The sequence below is a fragment of the Perca flavescens genome, chromosome 6 (assembly GCF_004354835.1).
Source record: "Perca flavescens isolate YP-PL-M2 chromosome 6, PFLA_1.0, whole genome shotgun sequence".
Classification (NCBI taxonomy): domain Eukaryota; kingdom Metazoa; phylum Chordata; class Actinopteri; order Perciformes; family Percidae; genus Perca; species Perca flavescens.
In genome coordinates, this window is record NC_041336.1 from 27947850 (window position 1) to 27962695 (window position 14846).

Genomic DNA, 14846 nt, shown 5'->3' on the forward strand with positions numbered 1-14846 from the left:
AAAAAAAAAAAAAACATTTCGGAATAATGTACTGTATAAGCAAAGCACAACCAGCAAGACTGTGTGTGTGCGAAGAAAGAAAGAAAGAAAGAAAGAAAGAAAGAAAGAAAGAAAGAAAGAAAGAAAGAAAGAAAGAAAGAAAGAAAGAAAGAAAGTGTTTTCATCTCTGAGGCTAATAAATGACTTCTTGCCTTGTAGGTTTTTAATGCCACCTGCTGGTACCCACTAGAACTATAAGCGTATAAGGTACTAGTGGGGACAGAACAGGTATTCCCATCCAAATCTTGTTAGTTCCCTTTCATGTTGAGTGTAAAGTTTTAATTATTGGGGATATGCCCCTTAACAGGACAAAAGCAGGGATAACAATCAAACAAAAATACATATCTATAATAAAATTACAAAAAACATAAGCAGGACTTATTGTAAATTAAGAAAAAAACGCAAAGTATTGCACTTATTGTTCTTATGTTTTATGTTCTTATGGATAAATGTGCATTCATATTTTATTTCCATCTGCTGGTGTGTACTGTCACATCATGGTGTAAACTGGTACTGCAGGTTTTAGGTCCTCAAAATTTTTTGCAAAGGTTTGCAAATTCCATCTATTCATCCATATATTATGTGTAAGTGTTTATCCTATAGAGTTGCAGGGGGGTTGGAGCCGATCCCAGCTGACATTGGGTGAGAAGCAGGGTACGCCCTGGACAAGTTGCCAGGCAATCACAGGGCTGACACATAGATACAGTAGATAGAGACAGACAACCATTCATGCCCACATTAACACCTACGAGCAATTTAGAGTCAAAAACCATTGACCTAACAACTGGGAAGGAAGCCAGAAGACCCAGAGAAAGCTCACGCTAACACAGAGAGTACATGCAAACTCCATACAGAAGGGCTTGTTACTGAACACTTTAATATGACTATAACCATTTACTTGGTTCCTTATTTGTTTTAGAATGATTTGTTTTATGCTTTTGTTGCACCTGTACTAGCCACTAAAGGCTCAATAAACAGAGAAAATTAACACTAAATGTGAGCTTTTAGTGGAAACAATATATAATTGAAATTTCTGTAATGTTAGGTAGATCTTTAGCCTGGTTGACACCAGACCCACTCTCAGTTGTAACTGAGAGGGGGTCTGGGCAAGCTCATTTCCAAAGGGGGCGTCACCAATGGACACCGCTCAAATGCCTCTGGGCGTAAGTGGATAGTCCTTCAACCAATCAGACCAACGATCCGGGTGATGTAGCAGCGACAGCGGCATCAACGGGTTGCTGCGCTTCGGAGGCCGTCATGTTGAATGTAAACACAAAGCTGCTTGCCGTCGCTACGCTATCGTCATTGTGTAAAGCCCGCCTCAACGGTTGTGATTGGTGCCTCGATTTGGAAAAATTGGAAATGGGTTTGAATGGGCTCTTGGCCAGACTGATGACAAATTTGCCGAAAGTTCGTCAGGGTTTTCCCAGGCTAGTAGATCTTATTATACTGATGTTTGTTCAAGTGTTGATTTTTCTGATACGTTTGTTTTTTTATAGGGTTAGGGTTAGTGGGGTAAGTTATTTGATGCAATAAAATCGGGGTGAAACGTCATGATTGACAACTGTTATAAGACCTGCGATTGGTCGAGCAGGTGGATGAGAGGGTCTTTTGTTTTTTTAACCATCAATTAACAACTAAACATCAGAAGATAAAATAAAGAGAAAACAAATGCTAATAAATAAACGAATAAATAAATACTAACTAACTTGAGCGTCCTTCCTTATTCACAAATACATTTTTCGATAAACTGGGATGAGAGGGACTTTGCTACCACGGCTCTACACACTGTGTGTGTGTGTGTGTGTGTGTGTGTGTGTGTGTGTGTGTGTGTGTGTGTGTGTGCCTGCCTGCATGCGTGTGTGTTTGTGTGTGCGTGCGTGCATGCATGCTTGCGTGCATTCCAGACCTCAGAAACAAGACTGTCCTCTCCCAGTTCAGTACAGTGCAGAGCCAGCAGACCCATCACTCTGAGAACCTTGCTCCGTCTGGAAAACATTTGTATTATTTTCATTTAATGAAAAACTAGTGCAGTGCCCACTCAAAACCGTTCATCCAACTTCACACTTGACTGCGCTTCCTTGGGTCCTGAGCAATATACCTGATATGACATAGTTACGTACCCTAGCAATGCTAGAGGATTTGCATTTGCTAACGGCTAGGCTATTCCCGGAAACAAAAGCTTTCTTTCTGAAAGTTACACCACTGATGCTTGAAATGTTTGAGTTTGCTGCAATCTAAAATCACCGGCCTCTCTTTCTTCATCTGTTCTTGAAGTGTAAGCTGTACCCAGCATGCCGTTCAGCGGTGTAACAGTTAACAGGGGTCGTCTCAATTCACCACACAGTGTGTAAATAACGCACTACTAATAAATAAGTCCTGTAGATCTCAAAAGCTCACACTCAACGCTGCACTTCCAGGGGTCCTTAGTAATACACCTGCCAAGCGTGAAGTCGATTGGATGAACGGTTGTCGAGAAAATCGAAGGACAGACAGACAGACTTCCATTTTAGATGTGAAAACTGTTGATTTTCTGTTTGCATATCAACACAGGACTATCCAAAATAGTATGTTCAATCACTAATATGTAAAACATCATAACATCATCATAACCACATCTTGGGTATCCCAGTCTTAATTGCTTGTAGTTCAGCTCCACCAATGATTCTTTTAGTTTTCATTTCTACTGTGTATCTGTATTAAACAGTGCATTGCTGCAAGGGGCACAATTATGCTCCGTGGCTAAAAGAGAGAATACATACTTACACATCCCAGTTAGGAGCTTGTCGTAATTGCTGGGTCAACACTGGAAGCTGAATGAAGGAAGAAGTAGATTTTAGAGACAAATTTAGAGAGATAGAAGAAAGACACACACGATTAAGATCCTAACATGTAAGAAATTATGTTACATGACAGCAAAACATGGGTTTCAGATTCATCATACAATTTAATAAACGTAATTAAATTCAAATAAAATTAGCTACATTTGTTAAACAATTGTACATTTGATTTAAGTCTGATGGGTTAATAAAACAGATGAGCGATATGGACAAAACTATTTTCACACCATTTAATAATGTAGCAGTACTGATATGTCTTAAAAGTAGTCAAAATCAAAAAATTATTTTTGAGTTGATGTTTTCAGGTTTTGTTACAAATTCTTAATGTCGAAAAATATATGTTCTCAGGTATTTTATGTTCAAAGTCAGACAAAAAAAGAGAAGTCCTTTTTATAACCTTGAATATTGTATGGGACCCACTTGACTAATGACTAGCTGGGAGCAATAGCTGGAAGCAAAAGCAAGAACCTTGCGCATGTAACATGTTCGTGGTGTAGCTCTTTGCTGACAAATGTGATTGACAAATGTGTCGGAGAGGGAGCACAAAGACTGAGGATTAGGGAAAAAAAAAGGGATTATAAGAAAACGTTATAATACTGTATGTTTACAGTGGACACACACAAAGGGGAAAAACTAGAGCCTGTTTTCACTTGGTATTAAAATCCGATCTGAGTGATCCAATCACAAGTGGACAGTTCGTCCAGTAGCGGTTTTTGGCACAGGCGAAGCGGGCAGCCGCCCGGGGCGGCATTTTTTCATGAAACATGGAAAAAAACGCGAAGCACCGAAGCTGTGTGAGAAGGGGAAAGGGGAGGGGGGGCTGAAACAGAGATGTGTTGAGAAATAAAAGTAGGCTAGATGGTAGAAGTTCACAAAAGCATGCGTGCGTGCGTGCGTGCGTGCGTGCGTGCGTGCGTCTATCCTACCAAAGCAGAGAATTAGCTCCACACAGTTCATTATAGGTTAAGTCTTAAATATATTTGGAATATCCATTGAAATATTCACATTTTACATGAAAAAAAAGTTACTCTCAGATGTGTCCAGTTTGGGACGTCGCATAGCATGACTGTATGTGCTGTGATACATTTTCACATAAGTTATACAAGTGGACACCTGAGTTTTATCCCCAGATTGATATAAATACTGCCAAAACATGCTTTTAGGGATATTGTAGTCAAATATTGTGATTGTGATGTCATAATGCAGCAACAAAGTAATCTGCATTTTCTGTCTATAAAAAACTACTAATCAATTAAAGGTTAAGGTCTGTATTTTTTCTAGTAGTACACAGTTCATACTGAACATACTACAGGTCATGTAAATACGTAAGTCAAGGTGCATTCATTTACTACAAATTGTTTTAAGACCGACTTGAACCGACCTATCCTATATGCATGTTAAAGACAACGTTTTCAGTAGAAATAAATTTGTTGTCAACAAATGACAACAAATGTTATAATAAAATATAACTGTTTGTGCAGAATTGTGTGTGTGTCTCGATGGGGGGTCTCACAAACGTGTGATGACTAACGTTAATGAAAAGGCGCTGTCTGTGTGCCAACACAGGGATGTCTATTGACAGGCACCGGCACCTGTGCAGGGGAGAAATACCTTTTTTAAAAGTCTCAGTGTGTTCAGCTCTCACTACGTTTGTAGCTTCTAACGGAATGTCTGTGGTTTGAAGTTTAGTTTCTAGATCTCTTTTATTTTACGTTTCACATTCGCTTATAGGAGTCGTCTTATTAAGTTACTGCTGATGAAGACCCAACATTTCCGGATTTTGCTGCTTCATAATAAAAGCTTTACATAATAAGGTTATTGTATACTGGCGGCTGCCTTTTCCAGGCAACAGAGGGGAACAGAGCTCCAGACAGCCGGGGATATAAGAGCAGGCAGCACCGGAACAAAAACAGTATAATAACATCCAAAACACACGATTCACTCTCAGTGGTTTCTTTGACATGAGAAATACTTTGAATGAGTATGTAGTTCCGTCCACAGTTGAGTAGGCGGTCCTTAATGTGGCCAAGGACACAAATGCATGCACACTGCTATAAGAATGTGCCCATATGTGACCACATGTGACCCAGACCACTTCCAAATGTGGTCTGAGTGATTGGATCTCAATCAATGCAGTGCATTCCCACATGTACTTAGATCTCATCACTCAGATCGGTTTTAATACCAGGTCAAAATAGGGCCAATATTTTAACAGGTACCCTAAGTAAATGCATGTTTTCCTACCAGTGTTGAGTTCATCAGCCTGTTAGCAATGACTTTGTGGCCAACCACACAGCAGAGGTAGCACAGCAGGTTAAGTCTGGAGCGAGTGGCTGTGGAGTGAGGAGAAGGAGCAGCAGAGGGGTTCTGTTCTTCAAGGGATGAGCAAAGCTGTAACAGGAAGAAAGTCCATTCTTCATCACTCAGGGACTGCAGCTTCTGAACTGGAGGAGAGGAGAAAAAGTCAGCCTCAAGACAGATTGGGGCCAATGACCACACACTCCATAGATCCTCTGCACTTTCTATAGGAAACTGATAAAATCTCACTTGATACTGCCTCAAAAAACAACATAAATCAAAAATAAACTTAGTACCAACCTGAATATGACGGTACACAAAGGGTCTTGGGATCAAATCGCACAGGAGGACTCTTAAGAATCTGGTAAACAGAAAGAGAACACAACACAGTAAGTGTCAGTATGAGCCGTCTAATCGCCATATCACAATTTGAATGTACTGTAGCTATTTCTTTATGACCTAGTAACTACGTTCCATTTTCATTACAGTGAAAGATTTACATAAAACTTTAAAACCCAGTTTTCAGAAATGTTGTTGTCTATTATTGTTTAAGTCACACAATTTAATTCTAAGAGGAGTTTATAGGGAAAGGCTCTTCACAAGAACAATTACTACTGAAGATTATTAAAGGTCAAATATATGTATTTTAAGTATATGTGTCCAATAATAGTGCATGTCTGTACCTTGGGGTTGTCCATGATTGGGGTGACAGTCAGATCAAAGTCAGTATGAAGAAGAGCTTTCACACAGGATATGATGTCAGTATCAGTACTGGTCTTGGTGGAGGGGAAACGAAAGAAAGAAGAGTCAACCTCAGCAGAAGAGGAGTGACGTTCACCAGGCACACCAGTAGATGGAAGCAGAGGATAACATGTCTTTAATGTTAGACATATAAGTGAATATATTTTGTGTGACTGGGTTTAGGCATGGTAACTAAGTTGCCAATTTACCAGTTACTAATCTTTTTTCATCTGTGTTGTCTTAATTTTGCACTGTGAAGCACTTTGGGCTGCATGTTTGCATGAAAGGTGCTGTATAAATAAAGTTGAGTTATATTAGTATGAACCACTTGTCTCTGCTGTGTACATGTTCTTGCAGATTTCAGAGTCAACAGTATAGTGGCAGTAACCTGAGGCGTAGGGGTCAGGTTTGGTGAGTCTGAGATACTGCAGCTTCTCCTAGAGTTGGCACAGGAGCTATAAAAAACAACAAAAAGATAATTAAAAATATTGCTAGTTGCTTATAATGAGCATTTTGGATATATGAGGCGTAAGGCTGAGCCCTTATTACTGAGAGTATTGCTAAGGATAGATGTGTTACCACTGGGGCCACTCATTCTAAATTTACAGTGCTGTATTATACTATTATCCTGTAGAATATTTGCAGATGTGTATATGCAATATAAGAGTTTGGATAGAGTTTAAATTAGATTATTTTGTGAAACACTTGATTCACATTCTTCTTCAGAAAGAAGAAATGAACGAGGCCATCAATTAGCTTAGGGTAAAACAAGTAGACAACCCTGGCAGAACAGCTATAACCCTGTGACCCAGGCAAACCCTGGCAAAACAGGAGGACAGGCAGCAGATAGACTGATCTGAATACCTGAGCAGAAAAATGGCTTCAGTGTTGTCCTCATCCATACCACTCTTTGGCCTGAGCTCCGATAGGTTATCTGGAGAAGGAAGCACCAAAGATACGAAATCCGATTTTTTAAAGTACATTATGACATGCGTCTCAGACAAATGCCAGGTAAAGGCCACACAGGTAAAAGATGGAGCATGCATTTTAATCAGATGTTTGCAGCTGAAGGGAAAAGAATAGAACATAGAACAAAATTGGCTTATCTAGAAATCCAGATTACTACAGCCATGTTCATACAACTGTTATGGTTAAACAAAACAGAAAAAGGGTTGTAAAGGAATGAAACCCATACTAAATATTCTATGTTTATGCAGTAAAAGGTTTGCTGATCATGCCTGTTGTGACTGTCCTTTCAACAATATTAAGTAGCAATTTCTCAATGCTGCTGCTGAAAAACAGCCTTGCATTAGGGGTATGATAGTGGTTTATATCATATTTCAAAATGACAGCATGTAGTGGCCAAGTATTAAACTCCCATGTCCAGCCTAAAACACATAAACATCGACATCTGAATGTCTTACCTAGTATGAATGACTTATTGGGCTGTAGTGTGTGAAACATCTGGGCCCCAGTTAGCTTGGATTCATGTTCTGTCTTTGCCTCCTCATCTCCTCTCTCCTTTCCCATCTTTCTATCCAACCCCTGGCTGTTCACTAAGGCTCCACAGGTTGTGTATCTGACAGCTTGTTGGCAATCAATCCTTCTGTCAGATGGTCTATAAGATGTTGCAGCTGTTGTCTGTGATGATATTAGTTTCTTAGAAATCGTATGGGCTGGCTGGATGATGGCCGAATGTCTGTTGGGAAGCTTGTCTGCCTTTCCTGGAGGGTAAGGGTCAGGGATCCTTGTTTGTCTGTGTAGATATTGGAAGAAAAAAACATGCTAACACAAACTATGAAAAAAATGCAGCATATGAACTTTATTGATTAAATGTTATGGTAAGGCTGTAGGCTATTTGTTGTGCCTACTACATTTTGCCATCTACATCTACCATTAATGTGTGCATTACTACTGACAAATCTGTATGTAGTAAAATGCTGCAACAAAATGTCTCCAGCAGATGTAAAATAAAAACATATAATACTATATCAACACACCTCAAGCTTGCTGAACCATCCCCCTCACAGCTAATTTTTTCCTCCAGATCCCGTTCTTCGTCCTCCTCTTCTCCCCCTTCCTCCATTAGTACTTGTGTCCAGAAAGGGTGATCCAACAACTCTGGCCAGTCCATCCTAATGAACAAAAAACAACAAAACTAACCATTAGGTCACAGAAATATGACACTAAGCTAAAGATGCAATTAACATTAGCAGTCTGAAGTAATTCAATGTTGTAAATTTCTTTTTATTAATTATTAATAAAGCTTATTTTTAATGTGCAGTACAGATAAAAGCTACTATGTTAAGGCAAAGTGATCAGATACATTCATGACATTTAACCAACTAGACTGGGATACATAAATAATACACAATAACACCAGCAGCATTGTGATGTTAAAATAATACTGTATATGTAAGCTACCTTAAGGACAATTAAGCAACAACCTGCAACCTGCTCCCTGTAATTTAAAATAGAACAGTATAGTGTGAGTGAGTGAGAGTGAGAGAGTGTGTGTGTGTGTGTGTGTGTGTGTGTGTGTGTGTGTGTGTGTGTGTGTGTGTGTGTGTGTGTGTGTGTGTGTGTGTGTGTGTGTGTGTGTGTGTGTGCGTGTGTGTTTAAACCTGACCTCTTATCTGGGTTTTTGTTGAGCAAGCCTTTCAGAAGATTCTGGAAGTCCTCACTGGGAGGACTGGCTGAAAACACTGTAACAAACAACACAGAAGATAACTTCATTAATAATAAATTAAAACAAACTCCTCTATAATAAAAAGTATTATATCAAACATCACATCTGTGTGCCAGCATATGTGTGTATGTGAGTCACCGGTCTGTCTGGGAGTGGGTGGTTCCTGATGTAAAATCATCTCTGTCATTTCTGTGTAGCTATCAGAATAGAATGGAGGTGTACCTGGGAAGCAAAAGCAGTTTGGGTTTATGTTTACAACACAGTATAGTATACAGTATAGTATAATACTGTATGCATCATATGAAAGTAAGTGTGTGTGTGTGTGTGTGTGTGTGTGTGTGTGTGTGTGTGTGTGTGTAACTACCGGTATACATGTAGTAGAGTGTACAACCCAAAGCCCAGAAATCAGAGATCATATTGGTTTCCGATCCCTGCAAAACCTCTGGAGCTTTATAAGTTGGAGGACCTGAAATAATAAATTAATTAATTAAAAAGAAAAATAATAATAACAAAAAAAAAAATAATAATTTAAAAAATAATAATAATACATCAAAAAGACAGGCATCCTAATCATGAACAAAGGATTTTTTGATGTAGAGTTAAAGCTCAACATTAAAAAACTACTTTGTTCCAAACTGTACATTTTATAATCTTTCATATTCTTGGTCATCATGTTGTAGGCTGAATTGTGAAGAATAATCTATATGTTGGCTAATTTTAAACCAATTATTTAAAATTACTGATGAAAAGTGGACTTCTTTAGATCAATTATCATACAGTACACTTTCTAGTACACACAGTATAACATATCCTCAGCTTTTAGTTTGATCACCATGTCATAACAACAGCTACTCTATTCCATCACATTTTTCTCCCTCATCTGCCTCTTGCCCTTCAGAATTCACCCACATAAGAGTTATGTTTGTTGTAATCTAAAATAGGTCTCCCATTTGTTCCATTAGTCTTCCTCTACATGATTTTCAACCCTGTCTGTCACATAAAATCCCTGCCTGCCTGTTCATGTGATCCCCTGCCATCAATAAGTTTCCCTCAGCATGTATAAGCTATGTCCCAATTCAAGTGGATCCATCAAAACATTGTACATTTTTCGATTCCTCTTAGCTAATCTACTGGCCAGCTTCTCCATCAACAATGCAATGTATAGAGAAACGGACATGATTAAAAAAATAGTCATCTGACCATGTAATTGTTTTCTCGTATTGTCAAAGTTGTCCTTGGTATCTCCTTCCCCTGCCTCCTCAGATGTAGAGAGCAAGGTAAATAAATCCTCCAGTGTCTCTCCGTCTGCCTTGGACAGACAGAAGTTACCAAACTTCAGAGTGCCACTACCATCCAGTAGGATCTATGGGCAACAAAATAAAAGTTACTATATATAATAATAATAATCATAATTTGGCTGTTATATTGTTAGCCCTATATACACATGAATGCAGAGGCAAACCTTAGCAGGGGTCAAGTCAGAGAAAATGATTCCTAATTCATGGATGTGTTTCAGTCCTTTGACCAAGTCCCACCCAAATCTCCTCACCACATCTTCTGACAGACATCCATCATGACCAATTACAGACTCCAGGGAACCACCTGATAGATGGACAGAGAGGGGAAAAACAAGAGAGATCACCGTTAGAGAAAAAAAGAGAAATGAGAGAAAGCATGAGAGAGACAAAGAAAGACTGACACCTGTTGTTTTAAAAACCAACAATCCATTCCGCATAAAAACATGCCAGTTAACAATCTATACTTGAAAGTGAATATCTCTCATTAATCATATAAAACAGAATATAATATAAAATATTTATTTACTATCTGTGAAATCTTATCAGTTTTAAGATGCTTTAATGCCTTTCTAATGGTGCGTCATTGCTTATCAGTTGTGCCAGAAATAATTACTGACCTGTACAGAGCTCAACTACCAACCAGAGGTGGTTACTTGTTTCATACCACTCGTAGAAGCATACTATGTTGGGATGATCCAGATCTTGACTGAGACGTACCTAACAGTGGACAGAAACAAGACATAATTTAATGTGTACAGTAGATATTCTTTATTGCAAGGCTCAAAAGCAAAATTCTCCCTAAAAAGAATTCAAATGCAGTATCCCTATTATCTCAGTCAGGACTGTGTGGTACTGTAGACAATGTTGATAGAAATTTGGGAAGCTGATTAAACTGAAAATAGGGCCTAAAACTCCGATGTCTAAGGATAATGCATACAGTTTTTATTTTTTACTGATAACAGCTTAGTTAGTAGAAATATAAATCAATATAACTCTTTAAAACATTATTTCATAGTTGGTGATTCCAGGACTCTTCCGCCTGCATAAAACCATTACTAAAACATCTAAACTAATTAACTAAAACTTATGAAAATGTAACAGGCGTCTTAATAAGTTTACACAGTTTAAAGAACTATACATGGTTAGTGATCGCAGGTCTCTTGGCTTTGTCGGCGCAGATGATAGCTACATAGTTGAGATTGCCCTTCCTTCTTCCTTTGTAGACAACAGAGCTACTGCCTGCCCCAAGTTCTTCATACAGGATGAAGTTCTCCATCCACTGTAGAAAAGAAATAAAAAGCATTTTAAGAAGTTGAGCTAGAGAGACAGAGAGAGGGAGAGAGAGAGAGAGAGAGTTTGTTACCAATGATGAAAACAAGCGGAAAAATATCAGACATAAAACCAAACAGTATTTTATGACATTCCCTTTATCATAAATGTTGCACATTTGCTGGAATATAATAATTTGCACTGGCAAGGTACTTGCACTGACACTCTCTTACACTATGATACCATTGCACCTTTCTGCATTATTTCCACACCGCTCCTTTAAATATGCTACAATCTAACTTTACTGTAAGGGTACACTATTGATATCTTCATTTGTATTTTTGTAATATGTATATGTGCGTGGATGTCATATGTCTGTGTGCCTATGTGTATGTATGTTGTGTATAAGCTATTGGACACCTTCATTTCCTTCTGGATAAATAAAGTATCTCTCTCTCTCTCTCTCTCTCTCTCTCTCTCTCTCTCTCTCTCTGTGTGTAATGTTATCCACTCCGACAGAAGAAACGTAGGCTAATAAATGTATTGTTAATAATTATAGTCCATACAATTATTATAGCCTGAAACCTATTCAAGTTGTCGTTTAAGCCGTAGGCTAACATTATTTTCCACAACTGACGCTAGATGCAATATAAAATGGCTAACGTTAACGTTACCTGTAAAATGTACCAGCTGATAATTAACGTCAATTAACGTTCAAGTTAGCTAGCTAGCTAGCTCAAAACACCTGGCACGACTTAATTTGAGCGAAAAAAAAACTGCCATATCGTGAAAGAGTTTTTACTTTCAGCCAACTAGACAATTTAGCTACTACAACTTTATTAAATGGGCATGTTTGAAGTAGATAGTTAACTTTTAGATGGTAAATAGCATATTTAGCGTTAACGTAAGATTAAACTGTCACGTTAGACGCAAACGGTTGGCTTGTATTGTAACGTTAACGTTATTTTGTGCGACACGTACAGCACAGGCAGGTTTGTTCGTTTAACAAGGCAGCAATTAACTGCAGCACCTAAAATGAAACGTGCCGTAATTACATGAAAATTGCCTGCAACTATACTCAGAGACACAAAATACGGTTAATAATGCGTTTGCTATTCATCACACTTACTAAGGTTTCCTAAAACATCTTACCTCTTGCTTCAACAACCCGCTGTTTGATGGCGGAAGCGTGATGGGCCACGTAATTCCAACTGGAATAGGGAAGTCTGGAGTCCTTCATATAAAATAAAAACTAAATATACTCACCAAAGTCATTACCAGCGTATAAAGAGGTGTAGTTGTCTTTGTGAAATATTTTCACATACATATGATTCAAGAAAGAGATTAGTTGTATTGTAAAATTTGTGTTGATTTTTAACTTGACCACCTCCACATGGTATATTCCCGTGTCGCTAGGATACAAGAGTGCACACAACAGCCAGCGCATGGTCAACATGGAATACAGCAACACGACTGTATGGCATTTAAGTATATTAAACAAATTAATCTGAATCTGATTTTATTTACATTTTAGGGGCTCTTGAATTTTCGTTTTTTCTTCAAAATTGAATTGTAGTCATCTTTTTTAGTACAGCCAAAGTTTAAATTTATTTTATCCGTAACAGTCACAAATGATCACCTGGCCCATGATAGCATATACTGTAAAGTGAAAGTCTGAATATATGGAATGAAAGTTTGAATATATGGAATAAAAGTCTGAATATATTGAATGAAAGTCTGAATATATTGAATGAACCTTGAATATATTGAATGAAAGTCTGAATATATTGAATGAACCTTGAATATATTGAATGAAAGTCTGAATATATTGAATTAAAGTCTGAATATATTGAATGATTGTCTGAATATATTGAATGAATGTCTGAATATATTGAATGAAACTTGAATATATATAAATGAAAGTCTAAATATATTGAATTAAAGTCTGAATATATTCAATGAAAGTCTGACTATATTTAATGAATGTCTGAATATATTCAATGAAAGTTGAAATGGAATCTGACGTCATTGTCTACCACCATCTTGTGTTTTCATTGTGATTAATCCTAAGCAAAGTGTGATACTATGAGCAAAACAGCAAGAAATCTAGTGTCAGCAATTTCGAGCAATGAAGAGATTGCTAACACACTGGCGAATGCATGTACGGGCCAAGACACTGGTAGCGGTAACCGTAGTACCGTTCTCCCAAAGAAGAAGTTTATTCCCTTTTTCATCGTGGAAGACCGAATGAAAGGAACCTCTTTGGTCAGGCAGGTCCCTTTGATCAGGCTAACGTCAACACACCTTTCATTCAATATATTCAGACTTTCATTCAATATATTCAGACGTTCATTCAATATATTCAGACTTTCATTCAATATATTCAGACGTTCATTCAATATATTCAGACTTTCATTCAATATATTCAGACTTTCATTCAATATATTCAGACTTTTATTCAATTTATTCAGACGTTCAATCAATATATTCAGATGTTCATTCAATATATTCAGACTTTCGTTCAATATACTCAGACTTTCATTCAATATATTCAGAATGAGATTCATCAATATATTCAAACTTCACATATGTATAATAATTTCCTAAATGGCATGCCATAATATATATATAGGCCTACATTTAACTATGAAGAACATTAAAATGTTGACTACTCCTCCTACCTGTGTGTAATATGCAGCCTTCCTACAAATAAATTTGTTTATTTACTGTCCTGACTATAGGGCAAAAATATGCTGCTACTGACCCCCCCCCTCCACCCTGCCTACTTACTCTTTGCTCAAAGTTCCCATTGAGTCAAGAGCTACCACCTACCAGTCCTCCTTTACTGGAACAATGCCATTTGTGTTAACTAGATTTTGAAGGTCTCATGACATGTTGACAAAATTAGCTAATATTTTAAAGATGTGCCCATAACGGGATCAACCATCACAAATAAATTATCCACTTATTACAAACCCTGTCCCAGATGTAAAATTATGCATGAATTCTTCAAAGAGACTTAAAATTCACCAAACCCCAGTGTAACAGATGAGAACTCCAAAGCATGATCCTGTCAGCACCATGAGACTCAGCAGACTCCAAGAATGATCCCAAATTTCTTTTTAGTGTTACATTTAAAGATGAGCCAAAAGTATTAGTGTCTTTCTTACGGTGGTTGTTGTAAAAGCCTACAGTCCAGTAGCCAGCCACTATCACTCCTGAACTTTGTCTCCATTACTGTTATCTGGTGACAGCTATAGGGAACATTTAGGGCTGCAGCTGACAGATGTTTTGCTGGCAGGTAGAGATATGTTGTATATTTTAACAAGCAACTACATTTCATTTACTGTAGGCTTGCAGAGTCCTGATTGATCTGTTATTGGGCGAAAACCCCTTACTGAGTGCGTATAGATGGAGACAGTGGAAATGCTGTCAGTGCACAGTACTTAAAACGATAAACTTCCATAACCTGTAAGGTTAACTAAAGATGCTAAGAGTACAATTTCCCGAGAACGCATTGTATTCTCCAAAATAAAAGCAAGAAATAAATTCAATTTAAAAAGGAAGAAAAAAAAAAAGGTTTTCCACCACGTTTATTTGTTTACAACTTATCTACAACTTAACTTGGTGGTAGCCTGCCACAGCAAGAATACTGAAACTTATCAAGAATGT

General features: G+C 37.8%; 1 protein-coding gene across 4 annotated transcripts in view; it reads right to left on the reverse strand.

Moving 5' to 3' along the window:
- ulk4 (unc-51 like kinase 4) overlaps positions 1-12476 on the reverse strand; it is a 94466-nt gene extending 81990 nt beyond the window's left edge. For 3 of the 4 annotated variants that reach the window (XM_028581190.1, XM_028581189.1, XM_028581187.1), the window contains exons 1-17: positions 12327-12476; positions 11044-11184; positions 10523-10622; positions 10070-10209; positions 9808-9970; positions 8972-9073; positions 8746-8829; positions 8548-8623; positions 7919-8053; positions 7343-7674; positions 6783-6852; positions 6307-6373; positions 5861-5953; positions 5478-5538; positions 5124-5323; positions 2806-2852; positions 1949-2027 (exon numbers count right to left, since the gene is read on the reverse strand). In XM_028581190.1, the coding sequence (XP_028436991.1) occupies positions 1949-2027; positions 2806-2852; positions 5124-5323; positions 5478-5538; positions 5861-5953; positions 6307-6373; positions 6783-6852; positions 7343-7674; positions 7919-8053; positions 8548-8623; positions 8746-8829; positions 8972-9073; positions 9808-9970; positions 10070-10209; positions 10523-10622; positions 11044-11181 (1887 nt within the window). In that variant the 5' untranslated portion in view covers positions 11182-11184; positions 12327-12476. The other variant, XM_028581188.1, reaches the window with a different exon arrangement.
- Between the last annotated feature and the right edge of the window lie 2370 nt (positions 12477-14846).